This window comes from Callorhinchus milii, unplaced genomic scaffold (assembly GCF_018977255.1).
Source record: "Callorhinchus milii isolate IMCB2004 unplaced genomic scaffold, IMCB_Cmil_1.0 Scaffold2, whole genome shotgun sequence".
Classification (NCBI taxonomy): Eukaryota; Metazoa; Chordata; class Chondrichthyes; order Chimaeriformes; family Callorhinchidae; genus Callorhinchus; species Callorhinchus milii.
In genome coordinates, this window is record NW_024704743.1 from 15033530 (window position 1) to 15059419 (window position 25890).

Below are 25890 nucleotides of genomic sequence, written 5' to 3' on the forward strand. Positions count from 1 at the left end.
ACTAAATAAAAGCTTAGAATAAATCCATATTCTGCTCATCAGTAGTCATTGCAGTGTTCTTGGAGGCAACAATTGAGAAGGTTGTTGGGTCGTCCTCCAGCACACCCAGGGACCAGTGTAGTTAAATATTTTACGGTCACTAAATTGAATGCAATTTAGTATATTGTACCATCACTTAAAGTTGTTACTCAGCACTGTACTTTATGCAAATTAAATAGAGCAAAACAGTGTGAAAGTCATGTGTGAGAGCGCAGAGATGAGAGAAACTACACTTAGTGATTAAACAACTTGATTATTTGATCTTGCTTTTCACATCAAAAATTTTAAAGCAAGTTTCATTGAAGTACAGCAAATGAACAAATATTACAGCTAAAATGTGTCAGCGATGTCCCACAAAGAAAATTATTTCAGTGATGAAAAATGACTAATTATCTCAGAAGTTTTTTTGTGGGGTGAAGAAAGAGGGTGTATGTTTGGATGATAGGAATATTGAATGAAACACCAGTGGCGCAAAAATGCCTCCAAGCATTAACCTGAAAGACCATTTTGTCAATTTAAGATTGTAGAAACTTCTTAAATGCAATCTTGTATTGTTTGGTTTTCCAGTTCTCAAAAAGAACCAACTGAATTCAAGAATTTTATACAAATATATGCAGTCATAAATTTTAAGATAAATGGACTTGCAGGCTAAGAAGACTGCTTTGAAGTTTGGGCCTCAGATTCTTCACAATGAATAACAATAATCTCTGCATTTGATATATCACCTTATCATGTTATGTGGAGTCCTGTAGCTCAGTGGTTAGAGCACTCGCTTTGCAAGTGAGAAACCCGAGTTCAATTCCAGGCAGAGGGCGAAACCTTGGGCAAGTTTCCTTACTCCACACAGAGCCTAATAATAATCCCTCCAAAAAAAAACAATAATAAATTGGTCATTTTCAATCTACGACTGTTTGTGGGACATTGCTGTGCGCAATTGGCTGCCGCGTTCGCCCACAAATATAGTCAATTCACTTTACAGTGTGTTCTGTGAAGCGCTTTGGGACGTCCTCCCGACGTGAAAAGCGCTGTATCAAATGCAAGGATTATTATTATTATGATTATATTATGGTTATCATGTTATCTGTCCCCAACCTCTGGAATTCCATCCCCCAATCACTCTGCCTCGCCCCCTCCTTAGTCTCCCTTCAAGTCTCGCCTCAAAACCCTCCTCTTCGACCATACCATTGGTCACCCCCCTTCCCCTCCCCTCTCCCCGACCCCAGCTCGGGTCTGAAATGCTGTACTGTCCAGCGCCTTGGGAAACAATCTTGTTGTTGATTATTATAAAGCCACATTCATCTGAACAATATGCAAACATGGCCTTGTCTTTAACATCTCATCTGAATCTCTGACAATAGAATACATCCTCAGTACTGCATTGGAGCGTCAGCACCAAGTGACTAAAATGTAATTGTTGGTAAATTGTAACTGTAGTGTCTTATAAAACCAAAGGATTAATTTGGCTATTTGTGTAAATGTACTAGTGTAATGACTGTTTTGAGGTACATCTGGGTGAAAAGGATAGTTTTATGTTGGTTAATAGAATAATAATCCTTGCATTTGATATAGCACCTTAACACATCTTTGAGATGTCTCAAAGCGCTTCACAGAATAGACTGTCAATTGAATTGACTGCATACTTTGTGGACAGAACACGACAGCCAATCTACACAGCAGTGTCCCACAAACGTGGATTGAGTGACCAATTTATTATTTTTTTGGAAGGAATTATCATCCCCGGAAAAGTGATCTGCCAATCGATTAACAATTGGGTTCCTACTTACCGCTTGGTGAACAGAGGCGTGTGGAGTAAGAAAACTTGCCCAACCTTTCGCTCTGCCCACGAATCAAACCCAAGGTCGTTCCGCTTGTGAGGCAAGTGCTCTGACCACTGAGCTACAGAACTCCAAATTAGTGCAACCGTTATATTGGGGTCTCATTTAGTTTAAATTTAGTCATTTGTAACACACCAATCACAAGGTGCCCAGCTGGGTACCTGCAACCATGATACAATTATGAATCGCTATATATAAAGTGCATATTAGACACCAATTAGACAGATTGGATATGATCAGTTTATATTGCTGGTGTGGTTTGATATGCCCAATAGTCCTCTCATCTGTACCTAGTTTAATATTGGATTTTTTGTCTAAAATTCCTCTTCTGATGATCTTGAACGTCTGATAGAAATTCCCATCAGCAAAATCACTAAAATTCATGGCAGATATTTTCCCCCTTTTAATTGTATGTATGATCACTTCTTACACTATTGAAGAATACTTCATCAGAACAGCAGATAAGTCACGCCCAAATCCATCTTCACCTACTTATACACAGTCATCACCCATTAGTGAAATAATGTGAAATGCTTTAAGAGATGCATCAAATGCAAGATTCTCATCTTTTTCAGATTGTCCTTTTTCTTCAGTATTCTTTTTCCAACTCAGATCTCTACTGTTCCCAATTCTTAAAATTTTAACTCGGCTGCTGTGACCTTCAGTGATAAAATCTTTCAATTTTGCCTTAAGTGACTTTGAAGTCTCAGATTATTTAACCTTTTTGATTCTACAATAGCTGAAGATGAATAATTTATACTTTCCAAAATGTTAAACAGCTTTACAGTTTGTGCACTAACAGTTGTATAATACCATTTACCCATTCAAAAAATAAAAATGCAGCAACTTTCAGACTTGATAGTTTAATGTAATTAAAGCTTAAATTACCATAGATTTACAAGGCCCTGATTAGACAAAATAGAATTAGTGTGATAACAAACAAGATACAATATCATCAGCAAATATTTAAAGTAGTAGCTCAAAGAATAGTCAAGTTATTGGCTCAAAGATAGCTCAGGCCATTAATCACACAACCAAATGTTAGGCTTGCGTGCCATATCATGTCCATTCCTTAAAGCTGATTAGAAAATGTTTCTACTTAACAAAAATTATATAGTAAGCAAATATATTTTTTAAACTGTCGAGATGACACCACTTGGAATTTACCTAATGTTTGTTGCTTGGCAAAAAACTACCCAGAGTTAAGTGCAATCTTCAGTCTTACAAAGGTCTTACTAAATTCAGCATGAACCCCAGAAATTAATAATGTAAGAGTACACATTTGAAGTATTGCGAGGTAATTAAAATGCGACCATTATAAGAGAGCATATTGTTCAGTCAGTCGGCATTTCTCATTGCTGGTAATAAGGCTGCTGAGGCTGAGGGTATCCTGGCAGCTGAGGATGAGGGTATCCTGGCTGCTGAGGTGGCTGTGGTCCTTGGTAAGGTTGTTGTCCAGGCGGCTGGAACATGACTGGCATACCGTACTGACTATAAGCGTATGGATTGTACGCCATCGGCATTTGGTAAAACCTGAAAAAGTAAATTTATTTTTAATAAAAAACATGTTCAATTCTAGGTTAAGCAAAGGTGGGGGGGGGGGTGGGGGGGGAAGGGGGCGGAAAGAGTTGACAAAGGGTAAGACAAATGTAGCTCTCTGTTCATTCCCAAAATATGGACTCATTGGAGACAGAAAGCAAGATTTCCTCAAGTCCCACAATGTTTTAGCCACAGTTGCACACATTGCATTTCAGTTGTTTTCTGAAGCAGATGTGCTAAGAATAACCTTGTAATCTGTCAAAGTCTGAACATAATTGTCTAATGCAAAACATTAACAAAAATACCCAATCATCGATACAGATTGAAGATGTGTTAATATTGTGACTACTCAGGAAGCTCGAGTTCTTGTAAAGGGACATTTGCACTCCTTCAGACTGTACATAGTATGCTGCGTTTTTGAATACTAATCAATCAATTGCAACTTGCAAACCAAACACAATCAGACAATAACGAGCAACAACTTGCACTTATATAGTGCCACATATTGGGAGGATGTCCCAAGGCACTGACCAGTAAAGATCTTGCACCTGAGCTGGGGCTTGGTGTCAAGAGGGGTGGAGGGCAAAAGGGTGGAGGTGGGAGGATGACTGAAGGCCTGGTCAGAGGAAGGTCATGAGAAGGACCTTGAAGGAGGCAAGGGAGGGCAGGGGTGAGGCGGAGGGTCAAAGAACTGATCTTGATGGGCCATCTTTGTGCTGGCTGAGTCATGTCACAGTAGCAAAGCAACATTGTCCTGAAGGTAAACGAAAGTCAGTTCTCACGAAAGGTTATCGACCTGAAACGATAACTAACTTTCTTCTCTCCATAGATGCTGCCTGACCTGCGGAGTGTTCCCTGTGACTTATGTTTTTATTTATTATTATTATTGTTCTGAAGTTGGCTACTACTGAACATCACATTAAGCTGTTTATTAGGCACTGTGGTTCTCCCCTGCCCCAACACCTTAATACAAGCTTTTGGTTTGTTTGTTCAAGCTTATTAATTCGGTACTTTCAGCTAGAACAATTCACCATGGAACAACTTGCTGGCACTGTAGCATAATTTTGTCTCTGTAGGCACAATCAGATGAACTGACCACAAAATAATGACACGGATATCCATACTCTCTTTGGGAATCTTGTTACTATGTATCAGAATTAGGAAATCATGCATCTTTTTGGGCTGTACCTTTTAGGATAAAATGTTTTTAATGTATGACAGAACTGCATTCCCTAGAGTAGAAGAAATGCTTACATCACAAACTATTGGGTTAGGATGAAAATTAAAATCAACCGTGTGCTAGCAATTATTCACAACAATGTGTCAAGAGTAAAATAGTTCTTTCCTTTATGGAGAGAAGAGGAGAGGGAAGGAGTCTTCTTGTGCAATGTAGTTAAGGAGCAATATTGTACGACATTAAGGTGCAGAAACCCTTGCTGTCTTTTTAGGTGAGGGTGGACTATGGTTTGGCAGGAAAAACTACCTTAAAAAGATGAACAGCAATTCTCCCCCCACCCAAATACACACAGGGTACAGTATGGTAGTGAGTAGGACAGTAGGGAATTACGAAGAACAGCGCAGAGTTGAATGGGCTGAACGGTTTCTTTCTCTACTGTTGCATTGCAAGAAAAAAAACTTTCTTCACTTAAAAAGATCAGATTCTGAATTCATTTTCCCTTCCTACATCCCCTGCCTCAATTTGAATAACAAAATGTTGTCCTATTAACAATGCAGTCTCAGTGAAATAACTTACCCAGGATAGCCTTGATATGTGGGGTATGGAGGTCCTTGAGCCTGTGTTGGCATAACAGAGGGCCCAACAGCTGGAGGTGCAGTACTGGGTCCTGGGGCAGAAGCAGAATAAGGTGCAGCTACAGTTGAAGGGACAACAGGAGGGGGTGGGCGAGCAGGAGGTGTAGGTTTGGGTTGCTGGAAAAAAATAAAACATTTTAATGTGTGAAAATAGGTTCAATACAAAGCTATTAGAATGACCCATCGGACTCTGATCAAAATGCAATTTTCTAACAAACTGGTGTGACAATGCCACAATTGTGAAGTTCATTCAGTGGACAAGCTATTACTGCAAGTCATAATCTTCCGCTCACCCAACACCATTTGAACATTGGCCCTCACCCACCTGATAGGCAATTGCATTTCTGACAAGATATGATTTATAAACACAACCATTAATATATCAGAGGCCTGAGAAACTGATAAAATTCACTATTTTAGCTCAGTATTATTGTTGGAAAACATTAATTCATTTGGTAATGCTGCACTACATTAAATAGGAATTTTGAATAACCTCAACATCCGTATGACCATGAACTAACAAACATATGCATTAGATCACAAGAGGTTCAGACCATCAATAAAGCTTTCCTGAATATCAAATCTACTGCTTCTCAATACAGTTACGTAAACAAATCCTGGCCTTTTTCCTACCCAAAGGGTAAAGAACGACTGGAACACGTTGCCAGGAATGGTAGCTGAGTCCAGGACACTGGGCTCGCTTGTAAAACAGCTCAGTGATGTGATGGGCTTTCTTCACCGAAACCAATCTTGTGATTTGGGGGTAAAGTTTGAGGATAAGCAAGGTTGCATGGCATATCCAAATACTTTTACTAGAATGTTCGCTACATAAATAGTAGCACTGTATAGAACTCATTATTTTTTACACAATTAACTCAAGAGTTGCAAAATGTATTTGCATTCAATTTATGGAAACAATTTTAAGAAAATCCATTAATTTAATGAAAATTAACGTTTACCAATAAGTGCTTTTCCCACACTGAGTAAAATCCAGCAGAATGAGCCTGGATAAAGGTGACTCACTGTGATGTTTGACTGAATGCAGTTGTTGGTGAACATTCCACAACACAGTGTAAGAGATAATCCAAGATTGAAATACTTCTGTTGCCAGATTGCTTATATCACAAGTATCACTTGTCTTTAATTATGTCATATCATCCAGTTAATCAAAACATTAATGTAACCTGGAAAACTAAACAAGTAAAAACAAAAAGCTAGTTATGGAATTTAAACTGTTAAGATCAGAGGTCATTCATGAAAATTTGTGTTGGGACTAGTTGAGTTAATAGTACACTCAGGATTCAGAGTCCGAAGGTTGTAGGTTCAAGCACCAAGTTGGGACTTTGAAGACATAGTCATAGGCTGACCCTTCAGTACACTCCTGGGGGAGAGCTACAGAGTTGCCTTCGGATGAGATGTTAAACCGAAGCCCTGACTGCTCGTTCAGATGGGTGTTGAAGATCCCAAGGCACTATTTGAAAAGAGAAAGGGGTTTCTCATAGTGTCCTGGTCAACAATCCCCCAGAAAAAGTTGGTCATTCACTTCATGGCTGTTTGTGGGACACTGCTGTATGCACATTGACATCTGTGTTCACCTAGAATTACTAAACTTTTTCAGTAAATTCTGTGAAACTTGTTGACGTTTTGAAACTCATGTCAAATGCAAGGGCTATGATTTATAATATTTAAAATTAAATTTGTAATAATCATTGCATTTTTTAATACCGTCCTCTATCACATTAAATGTTTTCTTCAAAATGCATTTTTCTGTAAAGTGCAGGGAAAGTTGGTGTAGGTGAACAAAATAGCCATAAAGTTGATGACCAATTTTTTTCGTCTGTTCTAATCGACTTACAAATACCGTTCTGGGTGCTGGAGTGGGCACAGGTGTTGTAGTTCCTCCAGTCATGGTATTGCTAGTTTGGTATGCAGGCACTGCTGGGATATTCGGAGCACTAGGTTGCTTCGCTATGCTCAGCTGCAAATCCCTATAAAACAAGAAACATCAGAAACAATCTGAATAAAATACAAGATACTATTTGTTTTAATAACATAGTAAGTGATGTCAAGAGAAATGTATAATTGAATTTCAAGCATTATAAATTGCATTATAAATCCAAGTCATCATCAGTGGTAAAACTGGGCAGTATCAATACAATACTAATCCACATTTATATACAATAACAACTTGCATTCATATAGCTCCTTTCAGGCCGAAAGGATTTCCCAAAATACTTGAAACATGATCAGAGCACATTGCATTTGAAGAATTAGATCATTCCTAGACAAAGTAACCTGTCTTTCATTGCTATATCCCACATGCTATTAGAATGAGGTAATAATGCCACGTACAAGTGGGATCCACTGTACAGAATGGAAGAATTAAAGAGCAGGTAAGCAATGTACAAGATTGCAGCTTGGAATTTTTAATTCATAAGCCACCAGATCCATATTCAATATAAACAAATGAAAATCCCATAGACCAAAAATATGGCTGAGTCACTATTGTTGACCACTAAAAATATGTTCAGCTCACTGAAACTATGGTGTGACAAATAAGACTTTTCACTTAGGAAATGTTGCACAGGAGGCCTGGGACATTTACGCCAAATTGAACTCCACCGAAGTTTGAACTCTTCTGGAATTACTGCAAGCAGTTTATTCCAAATTGGATGTTTAGTGCCAATGAATAACGCCAGCAATACTCATTACAGTTGGAAAACATTATTTAATGGTAGTAAAACATGAGGACGAGATAATAATAGGCATTCTTCAATACATGGAGTAAAAATAAACAACAATGGAAATATGGTGCAGCCCTGTTCCAACTTGCTTCTCTATAGCACAAAGTGATAACGCAGTTGCAGTGTAAACTACATGCATTTGCAGAAAGTGATGTCGGTGGATATGACGATCGGGAAGTTTTCCATTTTAGCATCCAGTGCTGAAATAATAATGACTTCCAAGTCATCAGGTCTCACCCGATCATTTACTGATTTGTGTATAGACAACCTAGAGTAAATGATGTCGGCAGTGACCCGATGACCTGGAAGTTGACTTTTTTTTAAAAAAAAAGAGCAGGAACCAGCTATCATCCAAGGAGCGACTGAGTACACAGTGAAACTGACTACTTTGTTGGGATTTTAAGGATCCCAACAACAGCAACAACAAGGCTCCAGTACAGTTTTGACAGTAATTTAACCTGTAATATCATAATACTAAAATAATATACTTACTTTAGCAGTTCATCCCTTTCAGTTTTACGAGCAAACACAATGTCTGTACATTTGTTTTGTAATTTCAGAAGGATTTCTGTCAGCTCATTGTAGAACTATCAAAAAGAAACAGTATTAGGCGGATGATAATCAACCACACAACTTTTATCCAGATTTAACATTTTCTTAGTTACCTACAATTGCTCCTCATATCCTGATGTTGCTTTTAAATAATCTTTTCAGATAGTTTAAAATGCCTCTCCTGTGGCTTTTATGTCTTGAGATGGTGATTGCTCTGCTTTGCAAGGATTTTTTAAAATTCCTACAAACTATAACTTATCTTTAAACTTCCAATTTTTAACTTTTTAAAAAATAATTTTTAGCCAGTATCTGGCAAAAAATAAAAGCTCCATTCAAAATATTCCTGATTCACGTGACTGTATATGTCGTTAATCAAAAAAGTGTATTTCTAAAAATGTTAAAAAGTAAAGGGAACACAAGTGTAAGATAGTGACTAGGGGATCCAAAAGTGAATTTAGGAGGAACTATTTCACACCGAGGATAGTGAGATTGTGGAACTGAGGCAGTGCTTGAATCAGATGTATTCAAGGAGCTGGACCTTCACCTGAGGGAAAGGGGAATAGAAGGGCACGGGAGGGAGTAAGGAATAGGCAGAAACTTGTGTAGAGTATAACTACAGTCACAGACTGGTATATTTTCGTGCTGTACATTCTTTGTAAATAAACGTTGAAGGCAAGCAACAAAGGAAAAAATATGTCCATTTCAAGATGTTGCATTTGCCAAAGAATCTAACACAAAAAAGAAATATGAAACTTCTACATATAGAGTGATAAAGATTGAGTTTTACTTAAGGTTTGATTAAAAAAACTACCACATCAAAACATCTGAATTGAAAATGATGGAAGTATCATAACAATCTTAAGATCCGTTCATCCTTAAAGCTACATTGCAACTATGTATTTAAATGGTTGTGAACAATGTCAATTTAAATAGACAGCAACATTTTACAGGAAATAAAATATTGCTCAAAGTATTACAAATGTGTTAAATAAAATGAAGTATCATCAAGAAGAAAACAACTCACTTTTGTTCCTTCTTTCAAATTAGCAACAAGCTCAATATACTGATCATGGGCCGCTGCTAATTTCTTAAGCATTTCTTCCCGTGAATCAGCTTCTGCATTGGACTGCTTTGACTTGGAAAATTCTTCATGATTCATCTGAGAAAAACAGAAATTCAGAGTTGAAATTACATCACCTCCAAGTTCAAATTCACAATCGAGTAATTCAATCTCGATCAAGGGAACATAGTTTCACTAACAAAAGCTGCCTGCAACATGAACACTTGGGACGTCCTCCCAACGTGAAAGGCGCTATACAAATGTAATCTTGTTGCTGTTGTTAATAATTTGACTCCCACAAACAAATGCTGAACAATCCTCAATCAAAAGCAGAAGCAAAACAAACATTATATTAAGCAGGAAGCAGAAAGAAAATGGTGTAAATGTTTACTAATTTGTTCAGAATGCAAGAGTGAGAGAGAAAGATAGATTAACATTTCTGGTGTGGCAAATATTTTGGGTTTGGCACTTCAGAATGTTGGTCATGTTAACTCATTTAGAAAACGGGAATGTTGCTGGTGAAAAGCACACAGGATTGAAAATTAGTTTGAAAATTTGGTACAAGCAAAATATTGTATTTTTGCAAGAGTTCAGATTGCTTTAAGTCTACTTTGAATTAATAAACATATATTGGTGAGAGCGGCTCCAAGCTTAGCCCAGACATATTGACCACAGTAAAATAAACTTGTAACTGAGGCCTTATGTCAAAGATAACTCACAATGACCAAACCTCTGTCAATGTAGCTTCACATAGTCAATGAGAGTAAGTTCTTCGCAGGTAAGACCCTCTCATTGATTTTCATTCTTTGTGGGCAAGTGTCTGAACTCTGTTTGGCAATCCCAGTACTGTGACTTCAAAACCACAGGAAAGTGAACCAAAATCCCACTACTCACATGTTGCTACATTTCTCCAAAACATTGCGCAACTGCCCTATTCTGAAGTGTAAATTACAACCACACAGATGTACTTGACAGTTTGATGTACACAAATTCAGAAAATTAATTTCAGGTTTTCATTTCCATCTGAAAGTAAAATTATGTAGCTGCAATGCAAGACATCACATTAATTCATCTGAATATGAATTATTTATATGCCAATGCATAGATTATATTATTTGCTGCACCATGGCTTTGCTTTTTATTCAGAAATGTTACAAATCATACAATATTAAGTTCACATTACACTACTGGCAAGTTTTTTTTAGTAAAAAAATCTTCAATTTCAAAGACATTTCTTCCATCTATTTACAATTAAAAATTTGACCTCCTCAAAAATCACTTGAATCCTCAGGGTAATATCTAAGCAGAGCAGTAATTTGCACTGGCAAGTTGCTTTTCTCATTGCATTATTAAATTCATTACTTCAATTTAATTTGCAACTATAAAATAAGCCTCAATTCACACAGATTAATTTATATGTTTGAGACAGATGAGCGATGTTTCTGGTTAAATGAAGACATTGGCTAGGAGATTGAAATGCATTTTCAGACAGACACAAGTGGGAAACCTAAGATGGGATATCAGTCAGGTATAATGAAATTGAATTCGGAGAACATCCAGGATTCCAAGAATATGAGAGTTGAAATTTTGAGGTTAGGTTTAAAAAAACATATCCACAAAAACAAACACATAATCTTTTTACATCTTGATGAATACAAAAAACTTTGTATAAAAATAGTTAGAAATGGATCACGTGAAGCCCTGAATGAAACCAAATAATTTCTGCAAAGGATCATTGAGTGGGCAAACAAACACCAAAGGGATGGAGCTAGATCAACAAAGGGGCAGGTTTTTGATCTTCAGTTCCTGTTTTTAGACCATACTGAGTCAGCTGCCCATTGCCCTGAGAAAACAGTTATAAATTACTATTTACCTGAATACTTGATAGCAACTCCTCCTGGCTTTTCAGATTTTTTTGCACTTTCTGAGTATAAGTTCCATAAATTCGATCAAGTTCAGTCACTGAGATAACCTCTTCATTAATAGCCCCATCCTGAGCCAATGCAGTCAAAAAGGCACTGGACATGTCAAACTGCTGTAGCTTGATATCATTCTCTAAAGTTTCCCTTTCCTTCTTTGTTTCATCCAAAGAAGCAAGAAGTGACTTCAGGATTGTAATAACCTATAGCAAGAACATCACAAAGGAAAAATGTCAGAACATGGCTGCAAAAAAGGATTGGACACTTTTACTCTATAAAATAGAAAACGTAAGAGTTATACAGAAACAAGTACTGTACAGTTTGATTTTATCAAGTTTGTTTTCACAGAAAAAATCTGAACGACATTTATTGCTTCCTCAGAAAACACCATAATTCTACATCAATAGTAGAAGTTCTAAACAAAGATACCAGCATCACTGAAATAGGCCAATTTTATTTGTTAAGAGTTAACACCGACTATACTAGATCTCGCCATACCAAATCAGGCACTGCACAAATTCAATAACCTGCTTAAATAAGAATGAAGACTGGTCCAGTGGTATTAACATTTATGTAATAGAATTCTTTTAAAAAAAGTTTTTCCTTTAAAATGATCTGAGTGGGATACAAGTTCTAGTGTCTCAATTATTTGCTTCAACTGTGAAGGCAGTTCTGCAAATAAATCTAGATCAGCACCAACCTGCACTCTTGCTGATTATTTACCATTTTAAATATCATTCACAAAGTGAGTTTTCAGCACCAAATGAATTCCATACAATAGTGCATTTGCATTACACAAAATAGGAATGTGGTGATCCCTCAGTTCAAGTGCCAAGACCCATCTTACCTCAGTCCCTTGTAGGGAGTTTGCAGGATTGCCAGATGGTATGGCAGCATTTAACTCATTTTCAGGATGACAGAGAAGGGCAATAGCATCACGATGAGTGGAATAACGCTCTCGGACCACATTATCTGCTTGTCCAGCTTTGTCCAGAAAGTTTCTGAAATTTCCTCCCTCTTGGGTGGGAAGAAGGAAAATTACAATATTAATTAAAAGATCTTAATTTTTAATTGAACAGATGGTGGACACTTATCTGGTCATTTAGTTATATGTAATAGTATAATAATAACCCTTACATTTGATATAGCACCTTTCACATGTGGAGAGGGCAACATCTCAAAGCATTTCACATGATTTACTGTGGAGGATTGTGTGTCTGTGGGCAAACCATTATATATCTATTTTGTTTTAAAAATATTTTATAGAATATAACTTACTCATAAATACAAGTGAAAAATAGCATTCATTAAAAGATTCTACCACAGTCTAACATCCAATTTATAGTAAACAATGACTTGCAGGATCCTTCTCTCATCTGTATTTGAAGTTTACTGTGCAGTTTTCTCTATAAATTGGTGATACCAAGTGTAGAATGGGAGACCACTTTGATGAACATTTCAGTTATAATATTAGTAATCTGTGAACATGACTCTGACCCTTCTTGTGGCTTGCCTCTTAACCTCCTTTTATAATAATAATCCTTGCATTTGATATAGCACTTTTCACTTCGGGAGGACGTCCCAAAGCGCTTCATAGAACACACTGTAAAGTGAATTGACTGTATATTTGTGGGCGAACGCGGCAGCCAATTGCGCACAGCAATGTCCCACAAACAGTCGTAGATTGAAAATGACAAATTTATTATTGTTTTTGGAGGGATTATTATTAGGCGTGTGGAGTAAGGAAACTTGCCCAAGGCTTCGCCCTGCCTGGAAATGAACTCAGGTCTCTCGCTTGCAAAGCGAGTGCTCTAACCACTGAGCTACAGGACTCCACCCACTGAGCTACAGGACAGACAGGACCTTGGTTTTACATCTCATTCGTAGGGCAGCACCTCTGAGAATGCAGTTCACCTCCGAGAATGCAGTTCACCTCCCTACATTGCATTGGGAATGTCAGCCGAGACTGTATTAATGCAAGTTGTTGTTATTGTTGAGTTCAAAGTCCTGACAGTGGGTTTCAACCCATAACCTTCTGATACAGAGGCAAGAGTATCATCAACTGAGTCACTCTGACACCCTTTTTAAGAGTTTAAACTTGGATACAGAATGCAACTTTACATTTTGTTCCCCAACATACCTGTTCGCAGAGATTTATACAGCTCATTTGAAGGTGTCCTCTGCCAGCGTTGCTGAAATTTCGCTCTAAGGTCATTATCTGAAGATTCCTCTTCATCCAGTATTTTCATTGACTAAGCATAAAATATTCAATATATAAATTTTAAACTTGCAGTATGACAAATGCAAATTCAAAACAGGACTTAAAACGTGTTCAAAACAATTTTTTTCCTGTAGAAACCTGGTTGCCTTAAGGAAAACAACAGGCTTGCTGATACTCTTGTAGATACAACATGCAGATTTCAACAAAATCTAAAAAAATGTGAGGGGCGGGAGGGGAGAGAAGAAAAGAGAAAGTTACCTCCAACAAAATCTCCCGATTTCGCTGCAGAAGTTCTGGAAGGTCTTTTATCAACTGGTCTACTGTCTCCAGGCCACCCTGCTGAATGACAGCTTTGGATTTCTCCAGAATGGACTGAGGAATACTGTGCCCAGAAACATCTTCGAGCGCAGCAGGTAGGTTCAAGGAGGCCAGAACACTGAGAAAAATGGAGAATAAATCAACTATTACATATCCATTATATTGACCTCCTACCCTACTACACATCTCATCTTAGATAGATATGGATGACTCATGAATCAAATATTCTCATTTCTGCCAATTTATTTTCAATTAAATTGGTTTTAGAAGTGAGAGAACATTTCTATCGCTCCCCCTGCAGCTCAGCAAAGATTCATGCAGCTGCACTGAGGTGACAGGGGGATGTGTATAAAGCCCTGGTTAAATCCTTTTTATTTTCATAATTTTAATATATAATAATAATATTTGCATTTGGTATAGTGCCTGATCACGTCACTGAGACATCTCAAAGCACTTCACAGAATATATTTTAAAAGTGGATTTTGTGGGCGAGACATGGATTTCTTGCTTTGAATTTTTCAGGAATTTTATTACATTAATGTAATAAAAAAAATTTAAAGGATAAAACGTCATTAATACTCCATTGACTCAGTCATTCACCTCCAATAGAAGATCAATGAGAGAATGGCAAAGGGAGCGAGATCACAGGGCAATCGGAGATGATGTTGTTGCCCGCCGCTGTGACCCACCAACTCCGTGTTACGGTGGACCTTGCCATGTGGATGGAAGGTGAGTGAGCCAATGTCAGGCTCTACTGCGGCTTAAAGAGGAGTGGGGTGTCGGAGCAGGGCGAGTGGCTTCAGGAAGGCTTGGCAGGTGTCGCAAGCACTTGGGTGCTATTTTTCCCCAATTGAAGCTGTTTTATAAGTTTTGGTTTATTTCATATTTACAAAAAAAACATGGGCTCTATTGCGCGTACACACACTTTTTTCAAGGGAAGGAAACAGGAAATAAATAACAAAATAGCAATAGCAGCATTGTCCTCTCATTTGACTATTTATCTCGGTGGGGGTGGAAGAATCAGAAAGGGGCTAAATGCAGTCTTACGGACACAAAATATACAGTCAAATTCACTTTACAGTGTATTCGGTGAAAGGCCTGAAGATGTCTCAACACGTGATAAAGCACTATATCAAATGCAAGGAGTACTATTGTTGAAAGTTTAATCATACATATAAAATCAATGGGCTTTTATTTTTACACATCTTATAAGTAAAAAAAGTTTGAAACTGCATTACATTACTAAATTTACAGCTTGACGTTTTTATCAAGGGTTCTTAATTACTTAATCAGTATTTACACGGGAGGTAAAATGCTATCATTTGGAAACCCCATCAAAAGTCCTGTCCTTTTAGAAGATTACATTCAGCTACGATAATGTTGAACATGGCTAGAGGGAATAGATTTAACAAGTTAAACATATTTCTAAACCAGTGTTAGGTTTATAAACATGGTTGCTTCCTCCTATGGCCTTATGGCTACTAAGTCCCAAGTATAGAAAATGAGCAAAATAAGGTAAAAACAAAGGAAATCAGACTTTTTTTTAATTTCAGGGTACAGTACATGTCTGTTTGTGAAAAACATGAGCTGATTCAGATATTAACTTCTGAAACCGTCTGAGAAAGATTGTCACATACCCATTGGCCAGGTTATTGGCTTCTCTCATCTGTCCAATGACTCTGTTCACCAAGTCAGCCTTTCTCTGATTGTACATACTCAGAGCTTGTTGCACTGCCAAAGGAACCATCTTCTCAAACAGATCTACAAGTGTCAATTTGACATGGTTAAGAAAACAAATCATTAAAAAGTTTAGTAACAGCCAACATCCTTTCATTTTTTAGCTGCTATTACTTTGCATTATCTCCCCCTACCCCATGACAATCACCAAAAATTCTGTATTAAGATTTTTTAATATAAAATTATAATTAAATATTGTGAAAATTAGTACTCATAAAAAAGTTTTGAGACTGTCCACTCCCACAGAGAAACTGTGAAAGGCAATGCTGAAAACAGGGACCCCCCAAAACTCAGCAGCACCACCAGCAGGAACCTTGCAGTGATTTTTGTACCCGAGATCAAACAAAAATAGAGCTTAGTGGAGCAACTAACTAAGTTGCCTCAAGCCCTTCTTGAGTCACAGTTTGTACAAGTCTGAAGTATAGCAACTCACTTCAAAAACTTCTTAGATCAATCCTGCCTACAACCAGGCTTCCTGGTAATCTATTCCAACTGTTGATTACCTTCTACTTAAAGTAAAATTGCCCTTTACCACTCTGAACCTCTGAAATACTAATCCTATCCTGGTTGAATTGGCCACAAGGCGACATATTTGGCAACGGACTGTCAGAATCGAGTCAACCTTCTGTGGCGGTCTCTGTAGTCCATTTCCTAATCCTGGTGGATCTGCACTGTTGATGACAGCACAGCCAGTCTGGCTCATCGGCAGACAAGTCACTCAGGGCAGGGAATCCTTCCACTTAGCTACCGTTAACCCTGGAAGCCAAAGCCTTAACAGGTAGAACAGTCCTAGCTGGACAAGCAGCAGGAAAGCTTGCCAGACAGCGATAGATGGCAAACAGTTTTAGCATGTTAGACTCCAACAGTACCCCACTCTGGGGTCCCCAAGCCTTGGCCTTTGCCAACTTACACCTAATATGGAATCAGGAAGAGAGTGCACATACAATTCCAACAATCTATCTCTGGAATTTCGATGTGTAGGTGAGATGCATGCAATTCTCAGCTTGATTTGGATACCCTTAACATGGTGATGAGTTAGATACCTGGCTGATTTTCCATTCTTAAATTGGAAAAATCCACATTTTAAGAATTGTAAATGTGCATCTGTGTATCAGTTCTTTTCAGCGGGACAAGGTGTTCATGATGGGCAATTTTAGGGCAACAGTTTTTTTGTGATACACAAGGCAACAGCTGGATCAAGTACCAGAAAGGATGGTAGAGACCAGGACAATTAACTTATTTTAAAAAGTTTCAAGATTTAATGAGAAGGTAGTACGATGGATATTCTGGAAGCATGAGATGAAATAGGCCAAAGTGACTTTTTTCCAATCTCTTGTGATCTCACTTCTCAATCCACCTGAGAGATTTGCCAGTATCCTAATTCAGGAGGAAAAACGCGTGTTCCAAATAAAAAAATTATACACACAAAATTCTGAGGGAGGCTGCAGCCAAGAAAACCATTCCTCAAAAAGGAGCTTGCAGTTGTTCCAACAGCTGAAAAGTAACGGTTCTCATGTTCTTACCAGTGAATTTCTGACTCAAGGGCACATTGACTGGAGTAGGCTTCACCAGTGTGGCCTTGCCAATTGGAGTCAAATCTTTCAGGTCAGGAACACGATCATGGTAAATGAAATCATTGTCTTTCTTTGCAGCTGTCAATGCTCGAGAGATTTTGTCAGACAGATCCTTCACATTGATATACTCATCGTAGCGAGAAGCTACAGTCTTTATCAATTCGGTTGCATGCTGTAGATTCAATTAAAAAAGGTCAGGTGTATTCAACTACTGTATTTTCAAACAAACAATGACATTAGAAGGACGTCCCAAGGTGCTAGACAGTCAGGGATTTGCACCCAAGCTGGGGGTGCGATCAGGAGGAGTGGAGGGCTGGAAGAGTAAGGGTAGGAGTGACCGAAGGCGCAGTTAAAAGAGGTGTCTTGAGATGGACCCTGAAGGGGGCAAGGCCAAGGGACTGTGGGATAGAGTTCCAAAGGGTGAGGGTAAAGAAGATGAAGGCATGACCGCCGATGGTGGGGCGGGTTCCGTGGGATACGTGAAGCAGGCTGTAGTCTACTGAGCGGAGAGAGCTGAGCGGTCACAGAGGTAGAGAGGAATGAGACCATAGAGGGCTTTAAAGACAAGGATGAGGATTTTGAACTCTATCCTCTGGGGGAAATGGGAAGCCAGTTGAGAAGGTTGAGGATTTAGGTGGTTGGGTCATGACCAATCAGCCAGAAATCAAGTAGTTTTAATACATCCCAATTGCTGCTCAATATTCTTCTCTGGTCTGATGAGCAAAATAATTTTTTTAAATTTAAATACAGACTTATAGTATAATTTTACAAACTATTGATCAACCATATTCAATTTGATTTGAAGAATTTAATGTGAGGGAATTTTGTAAAAGTCTCTGAAATCATTTTGTGAAGACCATAGGATTCACCCCAGTGAAAGTGGTGGAACATCCAACCAAATATTTCTAAGAACTTCCCAAGATGAGGGACCAGGTTTGAGATTGAAGTGTATTTCAAAATGTGACAGGGAGCAAATAACAAAACAGGGAACTTGGAAAATACGAGATAGCTCTAAAAGAGGTGCTAGCACCAGCTCAATGGGCTGAATAACCTTCTCCTATTCTTCAATTTCTATGATTGATTTGTCGGTTCAATTTAATTTTCTTGACCGTCAATAGGAGTTTATTTAATTTTCCTTAGATTTCTTGCGATCTTTTCATTTACAAAAATGGACAACTTTTAGGTTATATGTCACTTCCCGTACACCACACTGCAACCATAGTAATCTTATTATCTGGAAGTGGGTCACAATAAAACAGTTTTTTAAAAAAAGTTTAGCAATGGGAATTCATTTTTTCTCAATATGGAGAAAATTATCAATACTTAACAAATACAGATTTTTACCAGTGGCAGGTAGTGGCAAACTCAGCGCCTTGGGACGTCCTCCCGACATGAAAGGCGCTCTATAAATGTAATTTTATATTGTGTTGTATTATTCGTTGAAGATTTACCTGTAATCTTGCAATTTCCTCACCAAATTTCTTCTGTTGCTTTGTCAGAACTGACTGATGGTACGCTGCGTTGGCCTGCATGATGCAATGTTTTGCAGCAAGAATAGGCAGCACTTCCTGGAAATAAAAATACTAACCAGGCGAAAGTCCAACCACAAACAACCACAGACGCAAGCAGGAAAGCAGGAAAGGGAAGAAAGGAAGTTAGAATTGTATTAATATTTTTAGAAAGGTGGATAGGTTAATCATTATAAGATGAGTAGTCAAAGGGAAAAGTATGGTTTCAGGTTTTGGGAGAAGATTAAATCCTTCAAAACGCAGCCCAACACAAAGCTCGCCATAAATGGGACTCAACTAACAAGAATCAAATATTCAAACCCAGTAAATTTCTTCATCGAAAATAATTTCCCAAAGTAGACTGCATAATCTTCACAGTAATTTGAACATTACTTCCGCAGATTGGATTAGATAGTTTGGAAGTAAAAGGTTAGTCGATGAGGTTCCCTCAGAGGATAGAATTCAAAATCTTCGGCCTCACTTTCAAGGCCCTACACAGCCTTGCTCACTCCTACCTCTCTGACCTCCTAACCCCCTATCAACCTGTCTGCTCCCTTCGTTCAGCAGGCTCCGGTCCATTCCATGTCTCCCACCCGACCCACCTTACCATCAGCAGCCGGGCTTTCAGCCTCTCTGCCCGCACCCTTTGGAACTCCATTCCACAATCCTTTCGCCTTGCTCCCTCTCTTGCCTCCTTCAAGTTACGACTCATGACCCTCCTTTACAACTGTGCCTTCAGCCGCCCTCCTACATCTCTGCCCTCCCTCATCCCAACCCTGAAACCCCCATGCCCTGGTCCTGATCCCCGACTGTTCAGAGCTTGGGACATCCTCCCAATGTGAAAGGCACTTTACAAATGTAATTTTACTTTTGATGTTAATTCTTTGGCATGCAAAGACTCAGGAAGTCAAAAGAGCTTGAAACAAGATGCAGGTTTATGTTAATAAATAACTTTGAACCAACTGCAACTTTGACCTTTATGGTTCTCAGTCACTGAGAAGAGAGAGAGAAATAAATGGGAAGGAAACATTTCAAAGGTTTTCCATCAAAATATATCTGTAGTTATACATTAAAAAGAAATGAAGTTTCATTGTATTCTCAACGTTTCAGAACTGAACATTTCTACACATTTAACAATTTGCTTTACTGCCAATGACAAAGCATAGTGGATTAAATTTACAACATTACTACATTCCTTAAATGTCAGTAATGATTTTCCGAAGTTTCATAATCCATTCTTCAGACTGGTTATAAATTTGATAATTGCATACCCCATAAGAGGTAATGTAAATTAATTCTCATAAGGATTATTATTATTTATTATTATGCATTTTCAAGCCATAATGTGAGATCTCTTCAAACCAAACAAGTTCCTCAGTTACAGCCGTATGCTGATTTCAGAACAACAGGCATGTCTTCTTCAGATTACAAATTCACTCAAAAATCTACAGTGCAGACAGATGTCATTTGGCTCATCGCAAAGTAAGGAGATGGCTTCAATTCCACGGCCCTGCCATATCCCATACCCCAGAAGGCCCTCTTTCATGCCTGTCTATTTCTAACTTGAAGCTACAATGGCCTCCTGCTTGTCCCTTACACCCTCTACTCCACCATTGGAGGTCGCGCAATCAGCCACTATACCCCGAAACTCTGGAACATTCGATTCAACCCCTCCGCCTTGCACCCCCTCTCCCTTTTTTTCAAGTCCCGCCTGAAAACCTTACTTTTCAATTGTGCTTACAGTCACCTCCTCCCACCAGCTCGGAGTCAGGCGCCGCCACTGTTAAGTGCTCTGAGACGCTACCCTGCATGGAGTGCACTATATAAGTGCAAGTTGTTGTTGTAAAATGTAAAAACATGTGAAACAAACCTAAAACTGATGTACATTCGGCCACTACTAGTAATCACATTTACAAAATATTTCCCTTTTATCAGGAATTTATTTTTTAAAAGAATGATATATTTTGTCCTAAAAAGTGATGGAGAATGGAACAGGAAAATGGGAGACTTCACTGTTTAGGGATTCCAAAATCAGGGGGAAGAGAGAGAGCGCATAAAATGGAATCAGATGAATTAAAGGGGTTATGATTTGATGATTAAGTTTGTCAATCAGTGAGTAGTCATGAGAGGTTTTGAAGCTGGTAGAATTCAGAAATGTTATTTTAAGCAAAAAGCATGAAAAAAGTTTACTGAGAAAACTGCTTTCAACACAAATCAATATTAATTATAAAAAGTCATTTGAAAAAGCTATGACTAGAAATAAGACTAATTTTGATGATTACAATTCTCTAAAGCCCATAATTAAATAACTAAATACAATGTACTGGTACTCCATTCTCACACATGTTCACTGATTAAGTTGGCTTACTTCATTAAGCAACAATGTATCAACAAATATCCATTTCTACATGGTGAAAACAGATTCAATAACAACTTTCAAAAGGGAATTGGATGGGTACTTGAAGAGGAAAAATTTGCAAGAATATGGGGAAACAGCGGGAGAGTGGGACTGATTGGGTGGCTCTTCCAAAGAGCCAACACAGGCACGATGGGCCGAATGATGGCCTCCTTCTGTGCTGTAATATTCTATAATAAGTGGGAAAGTAAGGACAGTATACTAAACATTTGGTTCTGTATTTAATTATATACTTGAATTACACATCATTCTTTACTGCACTCTTCAAATCTTTTAGAAAATGAAAATGTAAAGGAAACCATGTGATAATCAAGTTCAATCCAGATAATCAAATTAGTTCAGTTTTTGGAATGGTTCATTGACCCCAACATGGGAACAGGTTTGAAAAATACTTTAGAAAGAAATGCTTATTACTCAGAGGTGAAAACAATAATGCATTTATAAAGGCCAAATTTCTCAATAGGGGAAAACTATAATAATAAAAAAAATCTTATTCAAATCTCATTGGTTTCAAAAAAGAGGGTAATATCTTACTAACTAAACTTTGTAAACCAACTTAGTGTAATGTGATTCATAAATACGCCAAACCCAAAGCAACTCCATATACTAATTGACTCCTTCTGTCTTACCTTGGGTAGATTTTCCTTATACTGGCATTGTTTGTAGGCATCACCATAGTAATCTGCAGCTTGATTAGCTAGTTTAGCTATTATTGCATCTTTCATTTTATCTGTAAGACAGAGGTTTCAATAGCGACTTAGATGAAAATAACCACTGACTGTCTTGGTTTTCCCCAGCCCTTAATACAATCTAATAAAAAAAGTTAGGCTTTATTGGACCCAAACCTAGCTATTTAGAAAGGTGCAAGATCACATTTCCAAAACGTTCTCAAGTTCCAAAACATCAACACTGATGGTACAATTCTGTACTCCATTCTATTGGCTACAAAGTATCCAAGATACGCAAGAATAAAGCGATTACTTCTCAGGTATCACAAAACAAATGCCGGAAACCTCATTGTTGGCTGAGTCCAATATCCCATAATAATATTACTTACTTGATATTGCACATTATATTGTCAAGACGTCTCAAAGCGCTTCACTAAATATACTGTAATGTGAGTTGACTGTATATTTTGTGGCTGAAATGCAGCAGCTAATTGGGCACAGCAGCGTCTGACAGACAGTTGTGGAATGAGCGACCAAATTATTGTTCTTTTTTTGGAAGGGGTTATTACCCCCGGAAAGCGATCCGCCAATCTACTAACAACTGAATTTCTTATTGCGAGCAACAACATTATATGTGAGGCACAAACAAATGGCCAATTTCTGCCCCACACTGATGCCACTTCCAGTGCACAGGATATATTGCTAATGTCATATGCTGTACATGCACAGAAAACGCCACAATCACTTCTCTTATAAAGTGGAGGTGCGAAGCTGACAACTGCTAAGCTACGCTTACTGCAATAAAATGCTAAAATTTAGTTTGCTGAACATATCAACAACAACAAGATTACACTGAAAGAGCGCCTTTCACGTCGGGAGGACATCCCAAAGCGCTGGAATGAAATGAAAATGTACTGAATGAAAAAAAACTTCTAAAAAGTGTAAACAACAATGGCAAAACTTTTAAAGAATGCTAATAAATATTTAACCAGATGATATTTTAGGATGGTAATAGAATAGCTAAACAAAACAACATCTAAACATGAATATTTATTTACCCAAGTTGTTTAGCACTGACACACCTGAATTTCAGTTGACATTAACAAATCCATTACATACAAAAAAAAGTAACATTTACCAGCAGTTGCTTTAAGGAAAAACACTTCCTGTGCTTGAGCCAGCATTATCAGACTGAGGGTGCCGACTGTATCTGGAGAGATGTCCATAGTGGGCTCCCGATTCAATGCTGACAACACGGTATCCTTGATCTGTTGAAATGCTCCACTACTGAACTGTTGAGAGGGAAGAGGAAAACAAATCACTTTTTTTTTTACATTATCAGTAACATTTAAGAAGCAGGAGTAGTTGTATTTTCTAAATTGGTCAGCCAGGTGTCCAATACATACGGAAACAAATTATCATCCTTAAGAGTATCCAAATCAAACTAATGAGAGTACCACACATTTTCATTTGCCTGGAATAGAGTACACACTATCTATCCCCTGTTTACCTAATCCCAGAAAGTGCAAGGGGCAGTTAGCAAGTACCAAGGCTTGGGGAACCAAGAGTCCATTGGAACACAGTAATACTCACACAAATTGCATCAGCCAGGATTATAACATTTAATATGACTTGCGCAAAGTCAAGAATTGCAGGCAAACTGTATAAATCGTATAAAATTCGATTGAATTAATAATCTACACTACTCATGCGTAATTTAATGCAACTGGTAAGTGCGCATGCCGTAATTTACCATTGCAGCCGTTAAGAGCACATGTATTAAATCACTCGATTCAATGCGTCTTGACCTGTCACAGCATGTGCACTATGCAAACGTTGGAATTGCATTGAATCTCAGGAAACAAAGTTCTTCTGCGCATGCCTCAACGGATGAAGAAATTTCCTGCTTTATTAATTATCCATTAAGATTTTTGTAATAACAAAACACCTGCATCAACAACATGCAATTTTTATTTACTTTCCAGATTTACATAAAGATGGACCCATCATTTTAAATAGGAATCAGTTAATTTCATTTCAACCTCATTTATTCTACAAACCACTGGAGGACACTAACACGATCCATTTTAAGTCTCACACAGCCATAATGTTTCGCAGCGAGAAGTCACAAAGGAAGATAAATTTAAAACAACAACTTGCATTTATATAGTGCCTTTCACGTGGGGTAGAGTCCCAGAGCGAGCGTTTGACAGTGGCGGAGTCTGACCCCAAGCCAGGGGGAGAGGGAGTGAGGAGGTGACCGTAAGCACGATCAAAAAGGTCTTTAGGTGGGATTTAAAAGTGGGGAGGGAGAGGCCAAGGCGGAGGGATTAAAGAAGGGAGTTTCAGAGCTTCGGGGCATAGTGGCCGAAAGCACAGCTGCCAATGGTGGAGCAGAGGGGGCGAGGGATGAACAGGAGAGCAGATGGTGGAGTGGGGCTGAGCAAGTCGGAAAGGTAGGTAGGTGCGAGGGCATGAAGAGATGTGAAAACGACTTGCGAGGATCTTGAAGTCGATCCCGTTCGGTAATTGGGCACCAGTTATTGGGTAATTGGGCACTGTGATGGGGGTCCGGAGTTTTGGGTCAGTTAGCACCCGGGTGGCAGAGATCTGAATTAACTGAATTTTATGTATGGTGGAACTCGGGAGACCAGTGAGGAGGGCATTTGAAAAGTCCAGCCGGGAAGTGACAAAGGCCTGGACGAGGGTCTCGGCTGCTGTGGATGTGAGGTACGGATGTGAGCGGGCAATGTGGCGATGGTGGAAAAAAGCGGTGAGGGAATGGATGGGGAGTAAGGAAAGCTGTGGATCGAACCTGACACCTAAATTCCGCACAGGTTCAATGAGTCTCAGGGAGAGCCTGGGGAGGTTGAGGAGTTCTGACCCGCAGGAAGGATGTTGACGAGAGCCAAAGAATATGCACTCATCCGGGCCTTGATGTCTGTCAGACAGCTGCATGCATTAATATCTATTATTCCATTAACAGCGATCCCAAAAAAAATACTCTTTAAAAAAGCAACGTCAAAGAACAAATGCAAAGGAATTGTCAGATGTGCATTTGCAACGAAAAACTCCCTACATACCAATCCTCTAATCTCGCTTCTTCCATCAAATAACAGTGCATTCAGGAAGTTTCCCTCCCAAACAAATGGAGGAGGGGAAAGAAAAATAATGAAACACTGAAGGTTTTCTGCAGGCTGTAATCAAATGCATCTTAGCCCTATAATGACATTGCTTGGGCATTTTTTTTTCCTTTGAATAAAATAATTCATGTTTCCCTACTGAGCAAAGTTCTGTGCTGGTGATTGGCTTTATGGCATTCACATACCACGACATGTAAAACACATAACAATGAGCTGGTCTATCTTCTACTCTAATTTGCGAGACAGGAAGTAATTTAGGATAACAGCAGAGCCAATAATAGTGGACAATGAGGGCTTTATTGTGGAGTCCTCTAGCTCAGTGGTTAGGGCACTCGTCTCGCAAGCAAGAGACCTGGGTTCGATACCCGGCGGGGCGAAACATTGGGCAAGTTTCCTTATTCCACACACCTGTTTGCCTAGCAGTAAGTAGGAAACTGGTTGTTAGTCGATTGGCAGATCGCTTTACCGGGATAATAATTACTTTTAAAAAATGGTCACTATTATGCCAGCGATCTTGCTATAATTTAATGGGATATCATGGTTAAGCCGTCACAAGAAGCACACAAATTAGCAAACATAAAATGTATCAATAATATGGAGTAAAATGCAGGAAATGTTTTTTAAAAATGCAGGATCACTCCCCATACAGTATAAAAAATGCATCATTATAAAATATAAGATGTTCACCAATCCTAAATAGAATTTTCCTAATCTACCACAAAACCCTGTGAAGGGTAGGGAGATAGAAGACACGGTCAAAGAGGAAGGTCAGGAAGGGCCTTGAAGGAGTCAAGGGAGGGAGCGA

The 25890-nt window shown here is 38.5% G+C and overlaps 1 protein-coding gene across 3 annotated transcripts in view; it reads right to left on the reverse strand.

The window, feature by feature from the left end:
* Positions 1-2721: 2721 nt before the first annotated feature.
* Positions 2722-25890, reverse strand: part of LOC103181533 (programmed cell death 6 interacting protein) — a 39604-nt gene continuing 16435 nt past the window's right edge. Inside the window, exons 5-18 of one of the 3 annotated variants that reach the window (XM_007898083.2) lie at positions 23081-23234; positions 21904-22004; positions 18802-18918; positions 17300-17522; positions 15677-15800; positions 13980-14157; positions 13641-13752; positions 12348-12517; positions 11455-11703; positions 9546-9680; positions 8462-8556; positions 7081-7213; positions 5167-5342; positions 2722-3407 (exon numbers count right to left, since the gene is read on the reverse strand). In XM_007898083.2, coding sequence (XP_007896274.2) covers positions 3227-3407; positions 5167-5342; positions 7081-7213; positions 8462-8556; positions 9546-9680; positions 11455-11703; positions 12348-12517; positions 13641-13752; positions 13980-14157; positions 15677-15800; positions 17300-17522; positions 18802-18918; positions 21904-22004; positions 23081-23234 — 2148 coding nt within the window. In that variant the 3' untranslated portion in view covers positions 2722-3226. Of the gene's footprint in view, positions 3408-5166; positions 5343-7080; positions 7214-8461; positions 8557-9545; positions 9681-11454; positions 11704-12347; positions 12518-13640; positions 13753-13979; positions 14158-15676; positions 15801-17299; positions 17523-18801; positions 18934-21903; positions 22005-23080; positions 23235-25890 lie in introns of all 3 variants that reach the window. The other 2 variants (XM_007898081.2, XM_007898082.2) reach the window with 2 other exon arrangements.